This window comes from Orcinus orca, chromosome 3 (genome assembly GCF_937001465.1).
Source record: "Orcinus orca chromosome 3, mOrcOrc1.1, whole genome shotgun sequence".
NCBI classification, from domain to species: Eukaryota; Metazoa; Chordata; class Mammalia; order Artiodactyla; family Delphinidae; genus Orcinus; species Orcinus orca.
Window position 1 is genome coordinate 2,347,127 of NC_064561.1, and position 20,086 is coordinate 2,367,212.

Here is a 20,086-nt window from a genome sequence, read left to right on the forward strand (position 1 = left end):
TAAATGCTATACATGGCTTGCATTCTATTTCTATTAGCACCGTTCTAGAACATTAACCGTCTCCTCATTCTCCTAAACAGGGTTTCTCAGCCTCAGCACTGTTGATCTGGGGCTGGGGAATTCTCCATCGTGGCGGGCCGTCCTGTGCACTGTAGGGTTTGGAGCAGCATCCCTGGCCTCTACCCACAAGACGCCAGCAGCATCTCCTGGTCATGACAACCACAAATGTCCCCAGACATTGCCCAGTGTCCCTGGGGGCAGTAAACTCGTCCGTCAGGCTCTCACATGTCCTTGCCCTCAGCAGGCCAGGCATGTTCCTGCTTCCAAGTCTTGGTATACCCCGTGCTCACACCACCCCCATCTGCCACAATCCTCCCCATTGCTCAAGACTCAGCTCAAATGCATCCCCCTCCAAGAAGCCACCCTGTTTGCCCTCCGCGAGGCCATCAACGCAGGTCACCTGGTTCTCCCTTGAGATGCTGCCCACAGTGACCCTTATATCTGGCTCTTCATTTTGTGGTCACCCCTTGTAGTGAGTTGAATGGCTGTCCTCCCTAAAAATATGTCCAAGTCCTAACCCCTGGAATCTGTGAGTGGGAACTTATTGGAAAAGGCATCTTTAGAGATGTAATTAAGTGATAGATCTGGACACGAGGTCATCCTGGATTTAGGTGAGCCTTAAATCCAATGACTGGTGTCCTCATAAGAGAAAGGCAGAGGGGCTTCCCTGGTGGCACAGTGGTTAAGAATCCGCCTGCCAGTGCAGGGGACACAGGTTCAAGCCCTGGTCCGGGAAGATCCCACATGCCGCAGAACAACTAAGCCCGTGCGCCACAACTACTGAGCCTGCGTTCTAGAGCCCGTGAGCCACAACTACTGAGCCTGCACTCTAGAGGCCGTGCTCCGCAACAAGAGAAGCCACTGGACTGAGAAGCCCATGCACCGCAACAAAGCGTAGCCCTTGCTTGCCGCAACTAGAGAAAGCCCGCACGCAGCAACAAAGACCCAACAGAGCCAAAAATAAATAAATTTATTTAAAAACAAAGAGAGAGAGAGAAAGGTACAGACTTCCGTGATGGCGCAGTGGTTAAGAATCTGCCTGCCAATGCAGGGGACACGGGTTCCATCCCTGGTCCGGGAAGATCCCACATGCCGAGGAGCAACTAAGCCCGTGTTCCACAACTACTGAAGCCCGCGTGCCTAGAGCCCATGCTCTGCAACAAGAGAAGCCATCACAATGAGAAGCTCACGCACCGCAACGAAGTGTAGCCCCTGCTCGCCGCAACTAGAGAAAGCCCGCATGCAGCAACAAAGACGGAGCGCAGCCAAAAATAATAAAAATAAAATTAATTAATTTAAAAAACAAAGACGCCTCGCTCCCAATGCAGGGGGCCCGGCTCCGATCCCTGGTCAGGGAACTAGATCCCACATGCATGCCGCAACTAAGAGTTTGCATGCCACAACTAAGGAGCCAGCGAGCCGCAACTAAGACCAGCCGCAACCAATGAATAAATAAATAAATAAATATTTTTTAAAAAGACAGAGCGAGAGAGAGAGAAAGGCAGAGGGAGGTGGGAGAGCTGAAGACACAGAGAAGAAAGCCACGTGATGACAGAGGCAGGGGTTGGAGGGATGCGTCTACAAGCCAAGGATTGCCAGCGACCACCAGAAGCTGGGAGACAGCCCGGGATAGAATCTCCCTGAGAGCCTGCAGAGGGAGGGCAGCCCTGCTGACAACTGGATCTTGGACTCTGGCTCCTGGAACTGGGAGACTGTAAGTTTCTGTTGCTTTAATACACCCAGTTTGTGGTGCCTTGTTAGAGTGGCCCTAGGAGACATCTACACCCCCGGATTTACTCCCATCCTGAAAGTCAGGGTCTGCCCTCAAGGGACCCCCAATCTAGGGGGAGACATAGGCAGACGCAGACACCCCCAGCCCCGAGGGGTCAGGGATAAACAGAGGGAGGAGATAACAGGGGTCGCCTTGAAAGCAGCGAAAGAGATTCTCCAGGTAGGAAGGCAGTTTCCCACACGTTCTCCACACGACCTAGAAGTTGGTGTTCTTTCTGGGTCCTTAGTATCTGGAGAGTGAGGAATTTCTAGGAACTAGGGGCTGCCGGAGACCAAAATATAAGAGCTTAACATCTCCAAAAATGGAATCTACTTTGTACCCACATTTTTTTTTTTTTTTTTGTGGTACGCGGGTCTCTCACTGCCGTGGCCTCTCCCGTTGCGGAGCACAGGCTCCAGATGCGCAGGCTCAGCGGCCATGGCTCACGGGCCCAGCCGCTCCGCAGCATGTGGGATCTTCCCGGACCGAGGCACAAACCCGTGTCCCCTGCATAGGCAGGCGGACTCTCAACCACTGTGCCACCAGGGAAGCCCTGTACCCACATTTGTTAACAACCCCCTCTCCAGCCTGGTCAGATGGACCTGGTGATGCCCATTTTGGAGACAAGGATGACTGAGCCTCTTAAGGAAAGATACTGTCAAGGTCACACAGGTTGGGAGGAGTGTAGCTGGGATGGGAACCCACAGGATCACAGAAGTGGGGGGAGGGGTGACAGATGGAGGAGAGGCTCTGGAGAGCAGGATGTGGGGATGGCAGGGCTGGGGGGGGATGGGGGAGGGAGGAGGAGAAACTTGTTCAAAGGGGATGCTGTGGCCAGTTTGAGCTCTGCTGAGTCTGGGGTGCCTGGGAGAGTCACCAGGGGGTGGTTTCTGCACACAGAGCTGGTGAGAGAAGTGCAGCATAGGTGCTCAATGAAAGTTTGCTGGTGGCTGGATAGATGGATGAAAGAACTCGATCCATGGGCTGGGAGAGTGAGCAGAGAGAGGAGGACAGAGAGCCCTGAGCCTGACACAGAGAAGGAACCCCGGGCAACTGGCATCTTTACATCCTGAAGAGGCCTCAGACCAGGGACCAGCCTGGAAAGAGGGGAGGGGCATACAGGGAGGGATGGCTCCTTGACTCCTGGCCCTTCCACCGTCTGCCAGAGCCCAGCTTTAGCCCCCAACACAGAGGGAACAGGCCCCTGAGGCCTCAGGCAGCCAAAGGCACTGGCTTTGGATCTCAGTGATCCCATCAGGAAAATGGGCGCAGGGGAATGGGGAAGAGGGACTTAGCTGATGGGGGTGGAGGGGAACTTCTAGGAATGTTGGCAAATCTCCATGTGGGTATTGATTTCTCTGAACAGAGAGTCAGAGCTTCCAACCAGGACCTGATGCCACAAAAAAAAAAAAAAAAAAAAAGGTCCACTGGATATGGAAGGATTGGGAAACAGCACTGGAGCTGTTGCTAGCATGGGGTCTGCAGTCAGACCATGAAGGTCATATCCCTGTTCTGCTGCTTGCTGGCTGCCAGAACTTGGACAAATCCACTACCAAACTTTGTCCCTCCAAGGTGTCCCTCCCCAAGGCCCCCTGGCTCCTGGCAAGTTGCCAGGACAGAATATGGCAGAAATGAGAGTGTGTCATTCTGAAAGGAAGCCATAAAAGGTGCCGTGGCTTCCTCCTGGCTCTCGCCTGCTCCGATCACATGCCCTGGGGGAAGCCAGCAGCCCTGTTGTGAGGCCCCTCCCTCAAGCAGCAGGCACCAGGGAGATGCCCACGGGGAGAGACGCTGAGGCCTCCAGCCAACAGTCGAGCTCTGGCTGACAACTTCACTGCCACCTCAGGAGAGACCCCAAAGCCAGGACCACACAGCAAACTCATGCCCCAATTCCTGACCCCTGGCAACTGTGAGATAACAAATGCTGATTTTTTTTTTTTTTTTTGCGGTACGCGGGCCTCTCACTGTTGTGGCGTCTCCCGTTGTGGAGCACAGGCTCCAGACGCACAGGCTCAGCGGCCGTGGCTCACGGGCCCAGCCGCTCCGCGGCATGTGGGATCTTCCCGGACCGGGGCACGAACCTGCGTCCCCTGCATCGGCAGGCGGACTCTCAACCACTGCGCCACCAGGGAAGCCCGAATGCTGATTTTTTGAAGCCACTACGTTGAGCAGTAATTTGTGGTGCATCAGGAGATAACTAATACAGTCCGTAGAACTCCACTGTGCCCCTTGACGCTAACCTGTATGGACGGACCTGCCCTCCAGTTTCCAGTTGATTTGGGGAGGTATTGACAGAAGGTCCAAGGGAGGGTGAAGAGTGAGTTCCGGATGGCGTTTATTCCACAGGCTCTAAGTCACCTTTGCAAGTCCTGTTCCTTCTGGCATGCCCTGCCTTCTCATCTTTCAAGTCTCTTCTCAAATGCCACCTACTCTGTGAATCCCTCCATGACCTTCTGTACAGTTTCACCCCATTATACTCTTCCGATGCTGAAGACCAGAGAGGTTGAGTTACTGGCTCACTGTCACACAGCAAAAACAGGTGGGAGCTAAATGAGGAGCCCACTGATGAGGCCACCAAAGTGTATGCTCTTGCCTCTGCCACTTCACCTTCCAAAGAGGGGCTCTTTGTTCTGCAAGATAAGGTTGAGACCACCCCCTCCCAAACATTGTGATGCTTGTTCAGAGTTGAGTTAAACCCATGCCACAGCTTCATGTCCCTGGCAGGCGAACCCCAGGTTGTCCACTGTCAGCCGTGCTGTGCCCATGCTCCCAGCAGTGATGGCATGATGCCACCAAAGCATCCGCTGAATCTTCTTGAGGCTGAAGGGTCCCTGAGATTTCTAGAGGGAAGGGGCGACACCCCCACCCCCGAACTCATGGGGGGTGCCACAGTTCTCACTGGAGACCTGGCTTGGCTGGCTCAGGGGGACCATCCATCCTTTGCTGGGGGCAGGGACCTCCTGCCCACCCAAAGAGGACAGGGCTGATAAGAGAGACCAGCAGGGACAGAGCCTGGGCCAGCTTTCCCTGGGGAGGAACTATTACATTAAGGGGCCATAGCTTCATTCGCTCCATAAGAACAAGGGGAAAGAGAACCCCTTCCCTTTTTATGGTGAGAAACAGGTAGGGTCTAGGCTCCTCCCTGAGGCCCACAGGCCCTGCACATCTGCCCCTCTCACCTCCCTGCCCTCCCCTCCTCCCTCTCTCCCCCTCGCTCATTCTGTTCCAGACACGTGGGCCTCCTCGCTGTTTCTCCAACACACCAGGCCCAGTCCTGCCCCAGGGCCTTTGCACAGGCTGTCCCTCTGCCCTGCCAAAATTTCCTCATCCTTCAGGTTTCAGTCCAATGACACTCGCATGCTAAGTCAGGTGCCCTTGTGCAGTATGTAGCCTGCACGCCACACAACAACCCTGATGTGAAGTATACAGCATGGGATGCAGTAGGCACACAAGAAATGCTCATTCTGGTGATTTCTGTCTCCCTGTTCCTTATGCCTCTTTCTGAGTCCAGAAGAACGTGGGCTTCACAGCTGATCCCAGGAAGGGCCTTAGCCTTCCCCAGGCCGAAAGCATCTCCTCCATGTGTTCCCTCCCTTCCCAGACAGCATCCAGGACTCACCCCGGGCAAGGTCTTCTGTTCGTGCAGGGCAGTCTGAGCTTTGATGGCGGAGTCCCTGGCACAGTAGGTGAGAAAGGCACAGCCTGGAGGGGAGACAAAAATGGGTGTTAGGAGAAAAGGATGCTGTATACCCATGTTCACAGCAGTATTATTCACAATACCCAAGAGGCAGAAACAACCCAAGCGTCCACTGACGGATGAATGGATAAACTAAACGTCGTCCACCTGTACAATGGAATATTACTCAGCTTTATAAAGGAAGGAAACGGGACTTCTCTGGCGGTCGTAGTTAAAACTCCATGCTCCCACTGCAGGGGCACAGGTTCGATCCCTGGTTGGGGAATTAGGATCCCACATGCCGCACGGCACAGCCAAATAGATAAATTAAAAGGAAGGAAATTCTGACACATGCTACAACATACATGAACCTTGAGGATGTTATGCTCAGTGAGAGAACCAGACACAGAAGGATACTGTGTGATCCCACTCACATGAGGTCCCCAGAGGAGTCACATCCATAGAGACAGGAAGTAGATGGTGGGGGCCAGGGGCTGGGGGAGGATGTGGGGAGTTAGTGTTTCATGGGGACAGAATTTCAGTTTGGGGAGATGAGAAAGTTCTGGAGGTGATGGTGGGGATGGTTACACAACAGTGGGAATGTACTTAATGCCACTGAATTGCACACTTAAAAATGGTTAAAATGGTCAACTTTATGTTATGTGTATTTAACCACAATAAAAGAAATTTAAGGAAAGAAGGAAAAATGATTAAGGTGGTAAATTTAATGTTATGTGTATTTTACTACAATTTAAAAAACAAAAAGAGAAAAGGAGGCTGGAGCCCCCTTTGGGTGTGGGGCAGTAGGAGTAGCTCAGCTCTCCCCTCCCACACGTACATTTCCCAAAGGGTGAGACAGGGAAAGGCAGAGAGGAGAATCAGCTGTTAATTAAATCCGTGGCTGATGCTAAAATGCGGGGCGAGGTGGGGGAGGGGAGAGGGGGCAGAGCTGCTGCCCCAGGGAGGAGGGTGGGGAGGGCACCAGCAGCCCCAAGGAGTCAGAAGAGGCCTCAACCCTGGAATGAGGAGCACAGTGACTCTGCCACTAACCAGCTTTGTGGCCTCGGATGGGACGCTGCCCCTGTGTGGGCCTCAGTTTCCCCCATCAGAGAGGATGGTCCGAGGGTGCGGTGGGATTGACCCACCAAGGGGCGGGGAGCGGCGCTACAAGGGGGGGGTGTGTGTGGCGTCAAAGGGCAGGGCCAATCAGGAGAGGCAAGGGGCGGGGCCGGCCCTAAAGTAGTCTAGACAGAGGGTGTGATTGGAGGAAGTCCTGAATGGGGGCGGGGGGTGAGAAGCTTGAGAGCCACAGGGACAAGAAAGGTTGAGAGACGGACACAGAAGAGGAGCGAGCAGAGGGAGGCGCCCAGAGAAAGGCCAATGAGATCAAAGATATTTTGAAAGATGTTTGCCCGAGGCGGGCTAGAGGATGCAGGCAAGTTCCCTGGGATGGACATAGGGATCCGGGCTCCAGCGCTGGGTTGCCTCTCTAACCCCTATGGACCTCAGTTTCACTGTCTGTGAAATGAGACCATGGTTGGCTGCTCTGATGCTGTCGAGTCCTGTGTCCTCCATGCCCAGCTCCCTCCCCATGGTCTCTCTGCCTTCCCCGAAGAGGACCCCCTGTGCAGAGCCCCTAGGAACAGCTCCGTGGGCAACACTTCCGCCCCAGGCTGGAGCTAATTAAAGCCGCATCCTGCTGGGCTGCGCTCACTACGCGGCTGCTCCCACCAGCTGGGCCTGGTGATGGGGAGGGGTCCCCGCCCCAGGCCTGAGAGGTGCCCTGCAGCCCTGGGGAAGGGGCACCAGGCAGAGCTGAGGACAGCTTCTAGCATTTAAAAAACATTTAAATGTGTTGGGAATGTAAAATTGTGCGGCCGCTGTGGAGAACACTTTGGCAGCTCCTAAAAAAAGTTAAACATAGAATTACCATAAGATCCAGCAATTCCACTTCTGGGTATATATCTCAAAAGAATTGAAAGCAGGGACTCGAAGAGATATTTGCACACCCGTGTTCATAGCAGCATTATTCACAACAGCCAAAAGGTGGAAACAACCCAGATATCCATCAACAGATAAACGGATAAGCAAAATGTGGTCCATCTATAAAAGGACCACAAAGGAAAGAAATTCTGACACCTGCTGCAACATGGATGAACCCTGAAGACCTGATGCTCAGTGAAATAAGCCAGACATAGAAGGACAAATACAGTATGATTCCACTCATAGGAGGACCCAGAGGAGTCAGATGCATAGCGACAGGAAGTAGATGGTGGGGGCCAGGGGCTGGGGGAGGGGGATGGGGAATCAGTGTTTAATGGGGACAGAGTTTCAGTTTGGGAAGATGAGAAAGTTCTGGAGATGATGGTGGGGATGGTTGCACAACAATGTGAATGTGCTTAATGCCACTGAGCTGTGCACTTAAAAATGGTTAAGTTGGTAAATTTTGTTATGTAATTTTACCAGAATAAAAACTTGTAATTGGGATATATTACAAACATCCCCTCTTTATAAATTTTGTGTGCTTATTCTTTTTTGATTATATTTGATGCCCATGTCTTCTTCCAATACATGCCTCATCTTTCTACTTTTTTTTTTTTTTTGGTGTTTCTATTTTCTGAATAGAATCTCCCAAGGTCTTCAGGGAAACGAGAAGCACTACGAAAATCGGCCATAAAGACTGAGAGAAATTAGGCATGATTGGCAAGAAACTGGGCTGCAGGGAGATGTAAAATAGGGGCAAAGCCCTTTCTCCTTGGGTCCTTTCTTGCCTGTGGAGCCCTATATGCAGAAGATGGAGTGTGCTGGCCCTAGAAGGGTAGGTGAGACCCCTGAATAACCTTCCATCAGCTTCTGGGTCTGGAAGGTTTGCAGCGAGAGAAAAAACCAAAACGAACACGCGAGCCGCTGTCCCTGGTACTGAAATGTTTCCCTGTTTTCTTGGCCCTATCTCTTCTCGGCCTCTTAGCTTCTCTTTTCTAATTGGTGAAAACGCGTCATGTTCACCAGTTTCTGGATAATAGAGCCTCGAATTTCAGGTTCTATTAGGGTTGAACTGTTTCCCTCCTCCCGTAAGCTCATATGTTGTTCTCCTAACCAACAGGACCTCAGAATGTGAACTTATTTGGAAATAGGGTCGTTGCAGATGCAATTAGTTGAGGTGAGGTCATAGTAGAGTAGGGTGGACCCTAATCCAATATGAGACTGGTACCCTTATAAAAGGGGAAGACTTGAACACAGAGACATGCACACAGGGAGAACGCCATGTGAACATGAAGGCAGAAATCTGGGGGATGTATGACAAGCCAAAGAACGGTAAGGACTGCCAGCACCACCAGAAGCTGGAAGACCTGCATCAGATTCTCCCTAATGGTCTCAGAAGGAGCCAGCCCCCGGGGCTTCCCTGGCGGTCCAGTGGTTAAGATTCCGCGCTCTCAATGCGGGGGGCACGGGTTTGATCCCTGGTCGGGGAACTAAGATCCCACATGCCACACAGTGCGGCCAAAAAAAAAAAAGAAAAAAAAAAAGAAGCCAACCCTGCTGACACCTTGATCTCAGACTTCTGGCCTGTTGGACTAGGAGAGATTACACTTCTGTTTTTTTAAGCCACCTGGTTTGCAGCACATTATTTCAGCAGCCTTAACGAATAAATACAGTTCCCAACAGACACAGACTTTTAGTGATGATGTTAATAAAGCTCCTTAGTTTTGTTTTTGTTTTTTGTGGTACGCGGGCCTCTCACCGTTGTGGCCTCTCCCGTTGTGGAGCACAGGCTCCGGACGCGCAGGCTCAGCGGCCATCGCTCACGGGCCCAGCCGCTCCGCGGCATGTGGGATCTTCCCAGACCGGGGCACGAACCCGTGTCCCCTGCATCGGCAGGCGGACTCTCAACCACTGCGCCACCAGGGAAGCCTTAAGCTCCTTAGTTTTTATTGCTAATAAGCTTATACTCAATACTGACTCATTTAATCGTCACAATAACCGCACAAAGGAGCTGTTGGCATTGTCCTCGTTTTACAGATGAGGGCTTGAGGTACAGAGAGCAGAAGTGACTTGCCCAAGGTCACACAGTGGAACACCCCAGGCAGTCAGGCACCTCGAACTGTGTGCTAACCACTAGGATACACTGCCTTGAGTTTGCATCTTTTCTAAAAATTTCCCCCAGAGCCTATGAGGGAAATAGGCCCCCCAGGCCTATGTGGAGGGTCACAGGCCCCTGCCTTAACTTTCCCTGCAAGGAACCTTAAAATAGTACCACCTTTCTGACAGAATGTGCTGCTGGATCAAATGTTGAAGACGCCATGGACCCCATTTCAATTTAGGGGGTCTGGTTTGCTGCATCCTAGTCCTAGAGGGACCCTCCCAGGGAAATCTCAGCCCAGCCAGTGCCCACAATAGGTGAGCCTCTCAGCAGATTCCAGCCCTGGCTACCCTCACCCTATACACCAGCCTCGTCAATGACAAGAGGGTGGGACCAGGTGTTCAGCAAAACACACTCCAAGCCCCGCGCTGGCCAAGCCCTGGGGTTCTGTAGAGGCGGGGCAGGTCAATAGGGCAGCCCCACCTCCAAGAACCAATAACCCAGAATGCTCAGTACTTGACAACCCCATGGTTCCCTTCACACCCACCCCCATTTTTCAAAGCCTGGACAAGAGCTGACCTCTCGACACCCCAGGTGGAGTAGGGACCAATGGGGGGATCCTTGGGAAACAAGAGATTTCCTCAATATATGAAAATTGTCTAACAACTAGATCCACCTCATCATGGCTCTCTTTGGAGGGAGGCAGTGCCCTGTCCCTGGAGGCAAGCAAGCAGAAGATCCCCTTCTTTACTGGGAAATCCTGAGGGTCCCTCCTCTTGACGAGATCCTCTGCTCTCTGCTCCAAGATCACAGCTTTTGGAATTTCATGACTTGAAGTTGTAATAATGACAGTAATAGTTGAAGTTCACTGAGTGCCAAGCATCTTATAGAGACATCACCCATATGAACCCTTCAAACCCTCAGCCTAGCCCAAGAGAATGGCACTATTGTATCTGTTTTCTCCCCATTTTAAGACGGGGACACGGAAACACCAGACATTGAGCTGTCACACAGCGACAGGTCCCAGAGGTGGAATTCGAACCCTGGAAGTCTAACTCCAGTCCCAGCCCTTCCGCACCACAATATTTCCCCTCTTATAACAGTAGTAGCAATAACAGCCGAATCATTGAACACTTAGGGCGTTCGCTGTCCTGGGTACCTGGCTCCACGCCCCTCTCTTCTCTGCAGGAATCCTATGAGGGAGGTGTTATGCACTGTATGGAGGAATTGACGTTCAGAGAGACAAAGTGACTTGCCTATGATTGCACAGCAGGTAAGGGGTGGAGCTGGAATTTGGAGCCAGGGGTATCTGATGTCATGGGCTTCACTCCCATCCACTGCACTTTTGGGGCTTTTGTCCCCGGGGTGTGGAGTGGCAGAGGCACCCAATTCTGCCATCTTCCCTGAACTCACTCCACACCTTTAGTATTTTAAGACCAACGTGGCCTTAAGAGCATCCATGAAAAGACCATTGTGGGCCACCTACAATCTAGTCTAGGCACCAACTGTTTGATGCACAGATAAACTGAACCATTAATACAGGCCTCCCAAACATGGAGACCCAGGCCGACCCCACAGAGCCTACGATGGTAGGGAGAAGAGTGTCCACCTTACAGGTGAGGAGACTGAGGTTCCCAGTGGCCCAGGTCACCCACAGATAGGACAGGGCTAGGACTTAAGCCCATACCTGCATGACACATGACACAGGGCTCTTCCCCCAGCCCTGGGGATGCTCCTCTCTGAGGAAGGGGGCAGAGGTGGCCATTGTCCCTCCATGGCAACAGGCCTCTGCTCAGCTGGGGTTCTGGAGACAATGCTTTGACTAATGGGTGATGCTAAGGCTCCAGGCTGGGTAGAGGCAGAGATAGACACTCCCCTGTGTGTTGTCAGCCTGGGGCAGAGGTGGGGACACGGGGCTAGGGAAGCCCAGAAGATGAGAAGCATCTCTGCGCACTGAATGCTGGTCCTCCCAGAAAAGATCCATCCACTCCAGGAACCTGGGAATGGGACCTTATTTGGAAAAAGGGTCTTTGCAGATGTAAGGATCTTGACATGAGATCATCCTGGACAACATGTGCGTCCCAAATCCAATGCCAAGTGTCCTTATACGAGACAGAAGAGGAGACACAGACAGAAGACAGGGGAATATGGAGGCAGACACTGGACGGATGCAGCCAGAAGCCAAGGGACGCCTGGAGCCCCCAGAAGCTGGAAGAGGCAGGAGGGACCCTCCCCTGGAGCCTCCAGAGGGAGCATAGCTTTGATTTCAGACTTCTGGCCTCCAGGACTGAGAGAGAATCTGTGATCGTTTGGAATGGCTACCCCAGGAAACTGGTACCGATGGGGACCCAGGAGCAGCAGCAGTTTGGAAGGAAGAGGTGGAACCCGGTTTGGGCCCTGCTGGATCTGAGGGTTTGGGGGTCTTCATGGGAAGGACCCCCGCAGGACTGACTAAAAATCCCCCAAGTGGTACCACTCATGTGCATGGAGCCAAGCCCTCATGCAGCTGCTCTCCCTGCCATCCCTGGATTCTCACACCATATATATATATATATATATATATTTTTTTTTTTCCGGTACGCGGGCCTCTCACTGTTGTGGCCTCTCCCGTTGCGGAGCACAGACTCCGGACGCGCAGGCTCAGCGGCCATGGCTCACGGGTCCAGCCGCTCCGCGGCATGTGGGATCCTCCTGGACCGGGGCACGAACCCGTGTCCCCTGCATCGGCAGGCGGACTCTCAACCACTGCGCCACCAGGGAAGCCCTCTCACACTATTTTTATCCTCATGTTACAGAGGAGTTAACCCAGGCTCAGAGATGCTGAGCAGCTTTCCTGAGGTCATACAGCAAGTCAGAAACAACCCCTGGTGCTAAACCCAAACTGGGGGTGGGTAAAGGGCTTCTGAGTTCCAGAAAATTCCAGAGCCTTGGGGAACAACTTAAGTCGCTGGAGCTTGTTACATTGATCTAATGAACTAAAAAAACTTTTAAAAATGAAAAGAGGGGCTTCCCTGGTGGCGCAGTGGTTGAGAGTCTGCCTGCCGATGCAGGGGACGCGGGTTCGTGACCCGGTCTGGGAAGATCCCACATGCCGCGGAGCGGCTGGGCCCGTGAGCCATGGCCGCTGAGCCTGCGCGTCCGGAGCCTGTGCTCCGCAACGGGAGAGGCCACAACAGTGAGAGGCCCGCGTATCGCAAAAAAAAAATGAAAAGAAAAACAATTTTTTTTTCCTTTTTACTATTCATAGTCCTTATGTTCATGCATAAGTCTGGGATTTTTGTCACTTCCCAGGCAGCTTGGTAGGTCTGGGGACTGACCCTGATGGACACTGGTCGTGTCCCTGGCTGCACCCTGACCCTGGACACACCCCACGCCTGGCATCTCAATGACTGCCTTTGTTTTTGTTTCTTTTAATATTTATTTATTTGGCTGTGCCGAGTCTTAGTTGAGGCATGCGGGATCTTTTAGTTGTGGCATGCAGGATCTAGTTCCCTGACCAGGGATCGAACCTGGTCCCCCTGCATTGGGAACACGGAGTCTTAACCATTGGACCGCCAGGGAAGTCCCTCGCTGACTACCTTTGAACTTGCCATTTTCTTGGTTCACACACCCTCACCCTCATCTTTGCCTGGCTCATTTCTCCTCAACCTGAAGGTCCCAACTGAGCCACTGCTCCTCGGGGAAGCCTCCCCAGCCCCAGCTGATGCTGGGTCAGGGGCGTGGAGACAGGTAGTGTCCCAGTCACTTATGTGTTCCCAGTGTCCAGCATCGGGCCCAGCACACAGCACATGCTCAATAAGAATTTGGCCACTGTTCCTGGTCCAGCCCCACCTGGACCAACTCAGTCCCCTACCCCCTGGTCCCCAGCTACGCCCTGGCGCCCACAGTCTGTCCTCCCCAGAGCAGCCACAAGGGGGCGCCTGTGACACCTGAGCCAGGCCCCGCCCCTCCACAACCCTCCAGAGCTCCCACCTCCCTGGGGTAAAAGCCCAAGTCCTCCCCGTGGCCCACAAGGCCCTGAACGACCTCCCCCTTCCCCTCCCTGCCCTCCCCGCTCCTCTCCCCCTTACTCACTCTGCTCCAGACACACGGGCCTCCCGCTGTTCCTCCAACACACCAGGCCCCGTCCTGCCCCAGGGCCTTTGCACAAGCTGTTCTGGGATGTATTTCCCCCAGATCTCTGCACAGTTCACCCTCTCACTTCCTTCAGGTCTTGGCTCAAATGTCACACCCTCAGTGAAACCTCCATGGAGCACCCTGTTTAAAACGACAGTCCTGGGACTTCCCTGGTGGCACAGTGGTTAAGAATCTGCCTGCCAGTGCAGGGGACATGCGTTTGATTCCCTGGTGTGGAAAGATCCCACATACCGCGGAGCTACTAAGCCCATACACCACAACTACCGAGCTTGTGCTCTAGAGCCCGCGAGGCACAACTACTGAGCCCACGCGCCTAGAACCCATGCTCTGCAACAAGAGAAGCCACCGCAATGAGTAGCCCTGGCTGGATGGAACTAGAGAAAGCCCGCGTGCAGCAACGAAGACCCAATGCAACCAGAAAAAAAACAAAAACATTCCTCAACCACCCCCCACCCTGTTCTATTTTTTCCTGTGCCTTTGTCACCATCTCAAATGGCACATAATTTTTTTTTCTGTCTCCCCCACTGAAATGCCACTTCCAAGAGGATGGAGGGAGTTTGTGTTTTGTTCAGTTTGGGGTCCCCAGAACTTACATAGTGCCAGGAACAGAGTAGGTGCTCAATAAATACTGACTGAATGACTTTGTTTCCAAACTGACCTGCTAATATCAAGACCACCTCCTGGAGGGCGGCGACTACACTTGATTCATTTTTCTCCCTCCCCCCGCCCCCCCCCATGCCCAGCATCAGGTCAGTCAATATTTCCTGAGCACCTGTCATGTGCCAGCTGTGCTGGGGAAACAAAAGCAGGAGAGACAGCCTTTTTCATTTCTCTCTGATCACCAACATCTCCTCCCCTCCCCAGCCAGGACTCCATCCATGACCGATTGTGCAAAGTCCTCGTCTCAAACCCCTCTGATCCCCACCCACCGCACAGTGGCACCCCAGGCTCAAGATCTTTCAATTCAGTGCTAATCAAGGGACTAAAGACGGGGAATTAACCCTGCCCGATGCCCTTCTGCTGTGTGATCTAGGGCCAGCCACTTTACTTCTCTGAGCCTCCACTTTCTCATCCATAAAATAATAATACCGTCCACTAAAGATTATAGGAGACATTCCCTTCTGCTGTGGCACCACCTCTCCACCACCCCCTGTCCCTGGTCACCCTCTCCACCTCCTTGTCCATCCTCTCATCCTGAAGCCATCCCCCACTTTGCTGAGAATAGCGGGGCTGATGGGCCCCTCCCTCTGCTTATAAACTCATTGCTTCCCGTCCAAGAGGGCAAGACTAGGACCCAGGGCTCACACTCCATCGGGCACACCGTCTCTGGGCTGCTGCTCCTTAGCCTCTGTTGCTCCCTCCTCCTCTGCCCCCACCTTACACACTGGGGCTTCTCAGGGCTCATCTGGACCCCCGACTTCCTGCCTACGGCCATGTTGACTCCTCCCACGGATTTAGTCGCCATCGCTGCACCAGTGATTCCCCCATCCGTGCACTCACCCATCCATCCATCCATCCATCCATTCATCCACCTGTCCATCCATCCATCCATCCATCCATACATACATACATCCATTATCCATTCATTTATCCTCTCGTTCACCTGCCCATCCTCATATCCATCCATCCATCCATCCGTTATCCATTTATTTATCATCCAGTACTTTATTCATCCATCCGTCATTCATTCATTTACCCATTCATCCATCCACACATCAAGTTATCCATACATACATACATACATCCGTGAATCCACCCACCCACCTGCTGTGTTTCAGGTGCTTTTCTAAGCACTCGAGACCTATCAGTGAACACAAAAGGCAGAAATATCCCATCTTAATAGGACTTCTAGTCTATTGGGAGGAGAGAAAAACCACTAAAATAAAAACTAAAATCTATGGTACATCAGAAGTTCTCATTTTCACAGAAAAAAAAGGGGGAAAGCAGGGAAGAAGGGTTTGGAGTGCTGGAGAGTGGCTGAGATTATAAATCATGTCTGCAGGATGGCTTCACTGAGAAGGTGACGTTTGCAGAGGATGAAGGAGGAGGCATGTGATTATTTGGGGGAAGTGTGGTCCAGGCAGAGGGCACAACCCATGCAAAGGCCCTGGGGCAGGACCGGGCCTGGCGTGTTGGAGGAACAGCGAGGAGGCCCGTGTGTCTGGAGCAGAGTCAGCGAGGATGTGAGGTGGGGAGAGGGAGGGTGACTCCATGGTTCTATCCTGAGCACCCTGAGGGCTTGTCTACATGACACCACACTGACCACTAACCGCTCAGGCCAGAATGTTGGTGTGATCCTAGATCGGGGTCCCCCCCTCGGCACTGCTGCCATCGGGGCCAGGTCATCCTCTGTGGGGGCCATCCTGGGTGCTGTAGGGTGTGGAGCAGCCTCCCTGGTCACCAGCCAAAGCCAGGACCCCCCCCAACTCATGACAACCACAGATGTCCCCAGACAACGCCCAGTGTCCCCCAGGGGGCAGGATCGCTCTGGGCGAGACACACCTCACTGGACCCCTTCCTCCTCACCTCCCCCCACCAAGAGATGACGATTTGACTTTTTAAATCACCACAAATCACCACCCTTAGGACCACTCAGCTGTGCTGACAACTTTCTCACAGCACATTGTGCTCCTCGTGGGCACAGGAGGTCTAGTTCACTCAAAGGTGGCACATAATAGGGACAAAAAAAAAAAAAAACAGTTGAGAGAGGGGGTGGGTAGGTAGGTGAAGAAATGACCTTGCAGCCCTACCCACCCACTTGGGGTAGCTCTAGATGACACCAAAACCCTTCCAATATAGACATTGCTATGATGAACGTGCTGTGTGTCCTTGGGGTGGTGCCCTCCCCTCTCTGAGCCTGCCTTTCCCCATAAGGTTGCTCAGGAGACCCCTAGTTGTGGTGGGAATGCCTTCTTGGGTCCCTCCTCCTAGCAGAGGGTCAGGGACAAGGACATAATGAGTGCCCCCTCCCCACCTCTCAGAAATGAAGACTCCACCCTTAAAGGCTGCTGGGAGAAGTAGGAGGACAGTTAGGGGAGGTCACAATCTACCCTACATGACATCTGCAGGCAACCCGCCATCTCTCAGGAGCCCCTCAGAGGAGCTGGGCTCAACCGTGGTGGCAGAAATCTTCGATGTTCGTCCAATACACCGGACCCCATCCTGCCCCAGGGCCTTTGCACATGCTGTGCTCACTACCTCCAGATTTTTGGGCCCTGAGACACACAGGCCATTATTCTCCCAACACAGCAAACTAATTCTGACCTTAGGGCCTTTGCACATGCCATGTCCTCTTCCTGGAATGCCTTTCCTTTGGGTTTAGAACAACAGCTTTCTCATCTGTAATGCAGGTCTCATCCCAAATATCACCTCCTGACATCTTCAGTCACTCAACGTCAGCTGTCACCCTCCAACACACATCTCATTTTACTTCCTCCAGAGCGACTCTCTCCTACCCAAATCTTATTCATCTGTTTGCTCACTTATTGTCAATCCCTCCTCCCCCTAGATTGCTTTGTGTCCCCCAGAGCCTAGCTCTGGCACATCCCAGAGACCTGACAGACAGTTGTTGACTATCTGGCTACCCAACCATTTACTGACACCAAGTATACGCAAGACACTACTGACAGTGATTGCATTAACCACATTCTATAAACTAATTCTAATTTTTACAACTACTCTGTAAGACGACTATTGATATTCTTTCTCTTTTACAAATGAGGACGCTAAGGCTAAGAAAAAAGATAAGGTGGTTTGTCCAAGATCACACAGAAATAAAAAGCAGAGCCAGGAACAGGAACCAAGCCTGTCCGGCTGCAAAGCTGATGGTCATTCCCATTCAGGTGGGGAGGAAGGTGGTAAATGTTGGAGGGGTGTCCACCAACCCAGCCAGCCAGCCATCCGTCCCTCTATCCATCCACTCACCCATCCATCCACCCCTCTACCCATGTATTCCTCCGTCCATCCATCCATCCATCCATCCATCTATTCATCCATCTATTTTCCCACCCACCCACCCATCCATCCATCAATCCATTCAGCCTTTCATCTGTCTACCCACTCTTTCATCCAGCAATGCACTCATACAGCCAAGTCACTGTCACCCATCCGTCCATTCATACCTAGAACTATCTACTCATGTATCCATCTATCCACCTGTTGACCAGCCCCCCCCAATCCAACCACTCCCTTACCTTCCCATCCTCTCATTCCCTTAGGCCCTTGTTCATGCACATGATCCACTTCAAAGTGGTGAACAAGACACAGTCCCTGCCGTCACAGAGCTTACATGTCAGTGATGATGACCGTGACCCCAGACCAACAGAGCTATTGCTAGGTCAGTGTCTTCCAAACCTAGCAGCCCCTCCCTCTGGCCCTGGACAAGGACAGCCAGCATCCCTGGATGGCTTTCATCCTGAGTCTATGTCTCCACAATCACATCTCTTTCTCTGACTCCTTTATTTCTCTTCCAAAGTGGGTCAAGTCTCAGGTTGGGAGGTGTGACACCTAGCTAGCTATACTGCTGTGTGACTTGAGTCTGGGTGTTGCCCGTCTCTGAGCCCCAATTCCTCACCTATCCATGTGGGGGAGGGGAACCTGGTTTTCTAAGAACCACTGCGACCTGAGCACATGTCTGCTTCTTTGTGACCCTCTTGTCCCGTAGTGTGAGCCTCGCCCCAAGGGGAAGCTTCTGTTGTACCCATCCAGGTGTGTAGGAAATGTGCATATACTGAACAAGGCTGGGAGGCTGGAAAGAGGCCAATGGTGGCCATGACAGTTAACAGGACATGAAGCTCCCTTTTCATGCAGGTCTGAGATCCTCCCCTGCTCCATATTCTTCCATGGCTCCCCAGTGTCCTCAGGAAGGAGTCCAAGCACAGTCCAGCATAAGAGGCTCTTCAGGGTCCAGCCCATGCCAACTCTCTGGCCTCACCTCCCATGCCTCACCTAATTCCTCCTCTACTCCATCTGTGCTCCTTCACTCCTCCAGGCCTTTGCAAACCCAGTTCCCTCTGTCCACATCCAGGAGAACAGAGACATCCACCTAGCTGACTCACTGCTTTTTTTCACACCCATAAAAGGGCCCAGAACAAAAAAAGTGCTCTGTGAATAAATACATGAAATGCTTTCTCCACCTGGCAAGCTCCTATTCAACCTTGAAAACCCCACTTCTAATGCCCCTCTGCCATGCAGCCAGAGTCCCCAGGCAGAGCCTTCAAATTCCTATCCAGTTCCCTCAACCCTGCATCCCCTCCCTTTCATACAACCCTGACCATTCCAGCTATAGGTGCCAATGTCTAGCTCTGTCTACCAATCAGAGGGGTCTCAGATCTCTCTTGCCTAGTACAAGGCAAGGCCCCAAAAGGCTTTCAGGAAGTGTTGGCTAAATTAGTGAGTGTGGTCCTACTGAGTGCTCCTAATGGCGAGGGTCTCATCTGCCAACATCAGGGGTGAAAGAGAGAGTCACCGGCCTATTTCAGAGACAGCTCGTGGGTCCACCCCCCATGCCAGAACTTCTCAGAGGAGCCCTGCCAGATATGCCCCATATCAGAAGGGAACCCTGGGGCTCCCAGGACTCTTTGCTGTTTTCCCACCAGGGCAAAAACTCTGTCTTTCCCCTGCTTGAACTTTCCCAGAGTCAGCATCAGCATTGCTCTGGGCCTTTGCACATACTCTACCAGGAACACCCTTCCCCGTCAACAGATCTTTCCCACCCTTCAGGTCTCAGCTTACTCGTATAATAAGCATGGCTCTGTGCCCAGCCCTGTGTCAAGAGCTTTAACCACCATTCCGGTCCTCACATCCCCCAACCCTCTCCGAGATGGGAGGTCCCGCTGGCCTCCCAACTCTATAGATAACAGCACTGAGGAGGCTGCGGCCTCCTCTGGGTTGTCCCCGCTGATGTGTTTCCACCATCGCAGCCCTGACATCAGTGCCTTGTAACCTCCTGGTTCCTCACTGTGTCCCCCACCATGTGGGATCTGGGGGTGGGAGGAGTCTGGGAGAGGATTTTTATCTGTTTGCCCAACACTGTATCCCGGGTCTAGGACAGGGCCTGGGACACAGCAGGTGCTCAATAAATGTTGGTCATAGGGGTAGATGGATTTACGGCTTGTTGACTCCATTGTGCCACATAGGGATTCCTATTTGCTCGGAATCTCAGCCCCGCACCAACGCCGGCACACAGTAGGCGCTCAATCAATGCCCTCAGCCTGAAGGAAGGCAGAAACGATGTCACAGTCACCCTCGGAAAAGCCTGTTAAACCCATCATCATGGGAAACTGAGGCACTGAGGGGGGTGTGCCTGGCTCGAAGCCGCACAGCCAGCCCTGGTGGCTCTCCCCAGCCCCCCGCCGCTGTC

The 20,086-nt window shown here is 52.7% G+C and overlaps 1 protein-coding gene across 7 annotated transcripts in view; it reads right to left on the minus strand.

The window, feature by feature from the left end:
- CELF5 (CUGBP Elav-like family member 5) overlaps positions 1-20,086 on the minus strand; it is a 50,022-nt gene that overhangs the window by 25,621 nt on the left and 4,315 nt on the right. For all 7 annotated transcript variants that reach the window (XM_012539319.3, XM_004286310.4, XM_033417537.2 and 4 more), the window contains exon 2: positions 5,451-5,533. In XM_012539319.3, the coding sequence (XP_012394773.1) occupies positions 5,451-5,533 (83 nt within the window). The remainder of the gene's footprint in view (positions 1-5,450; positions 5,534-20,086) is intronic.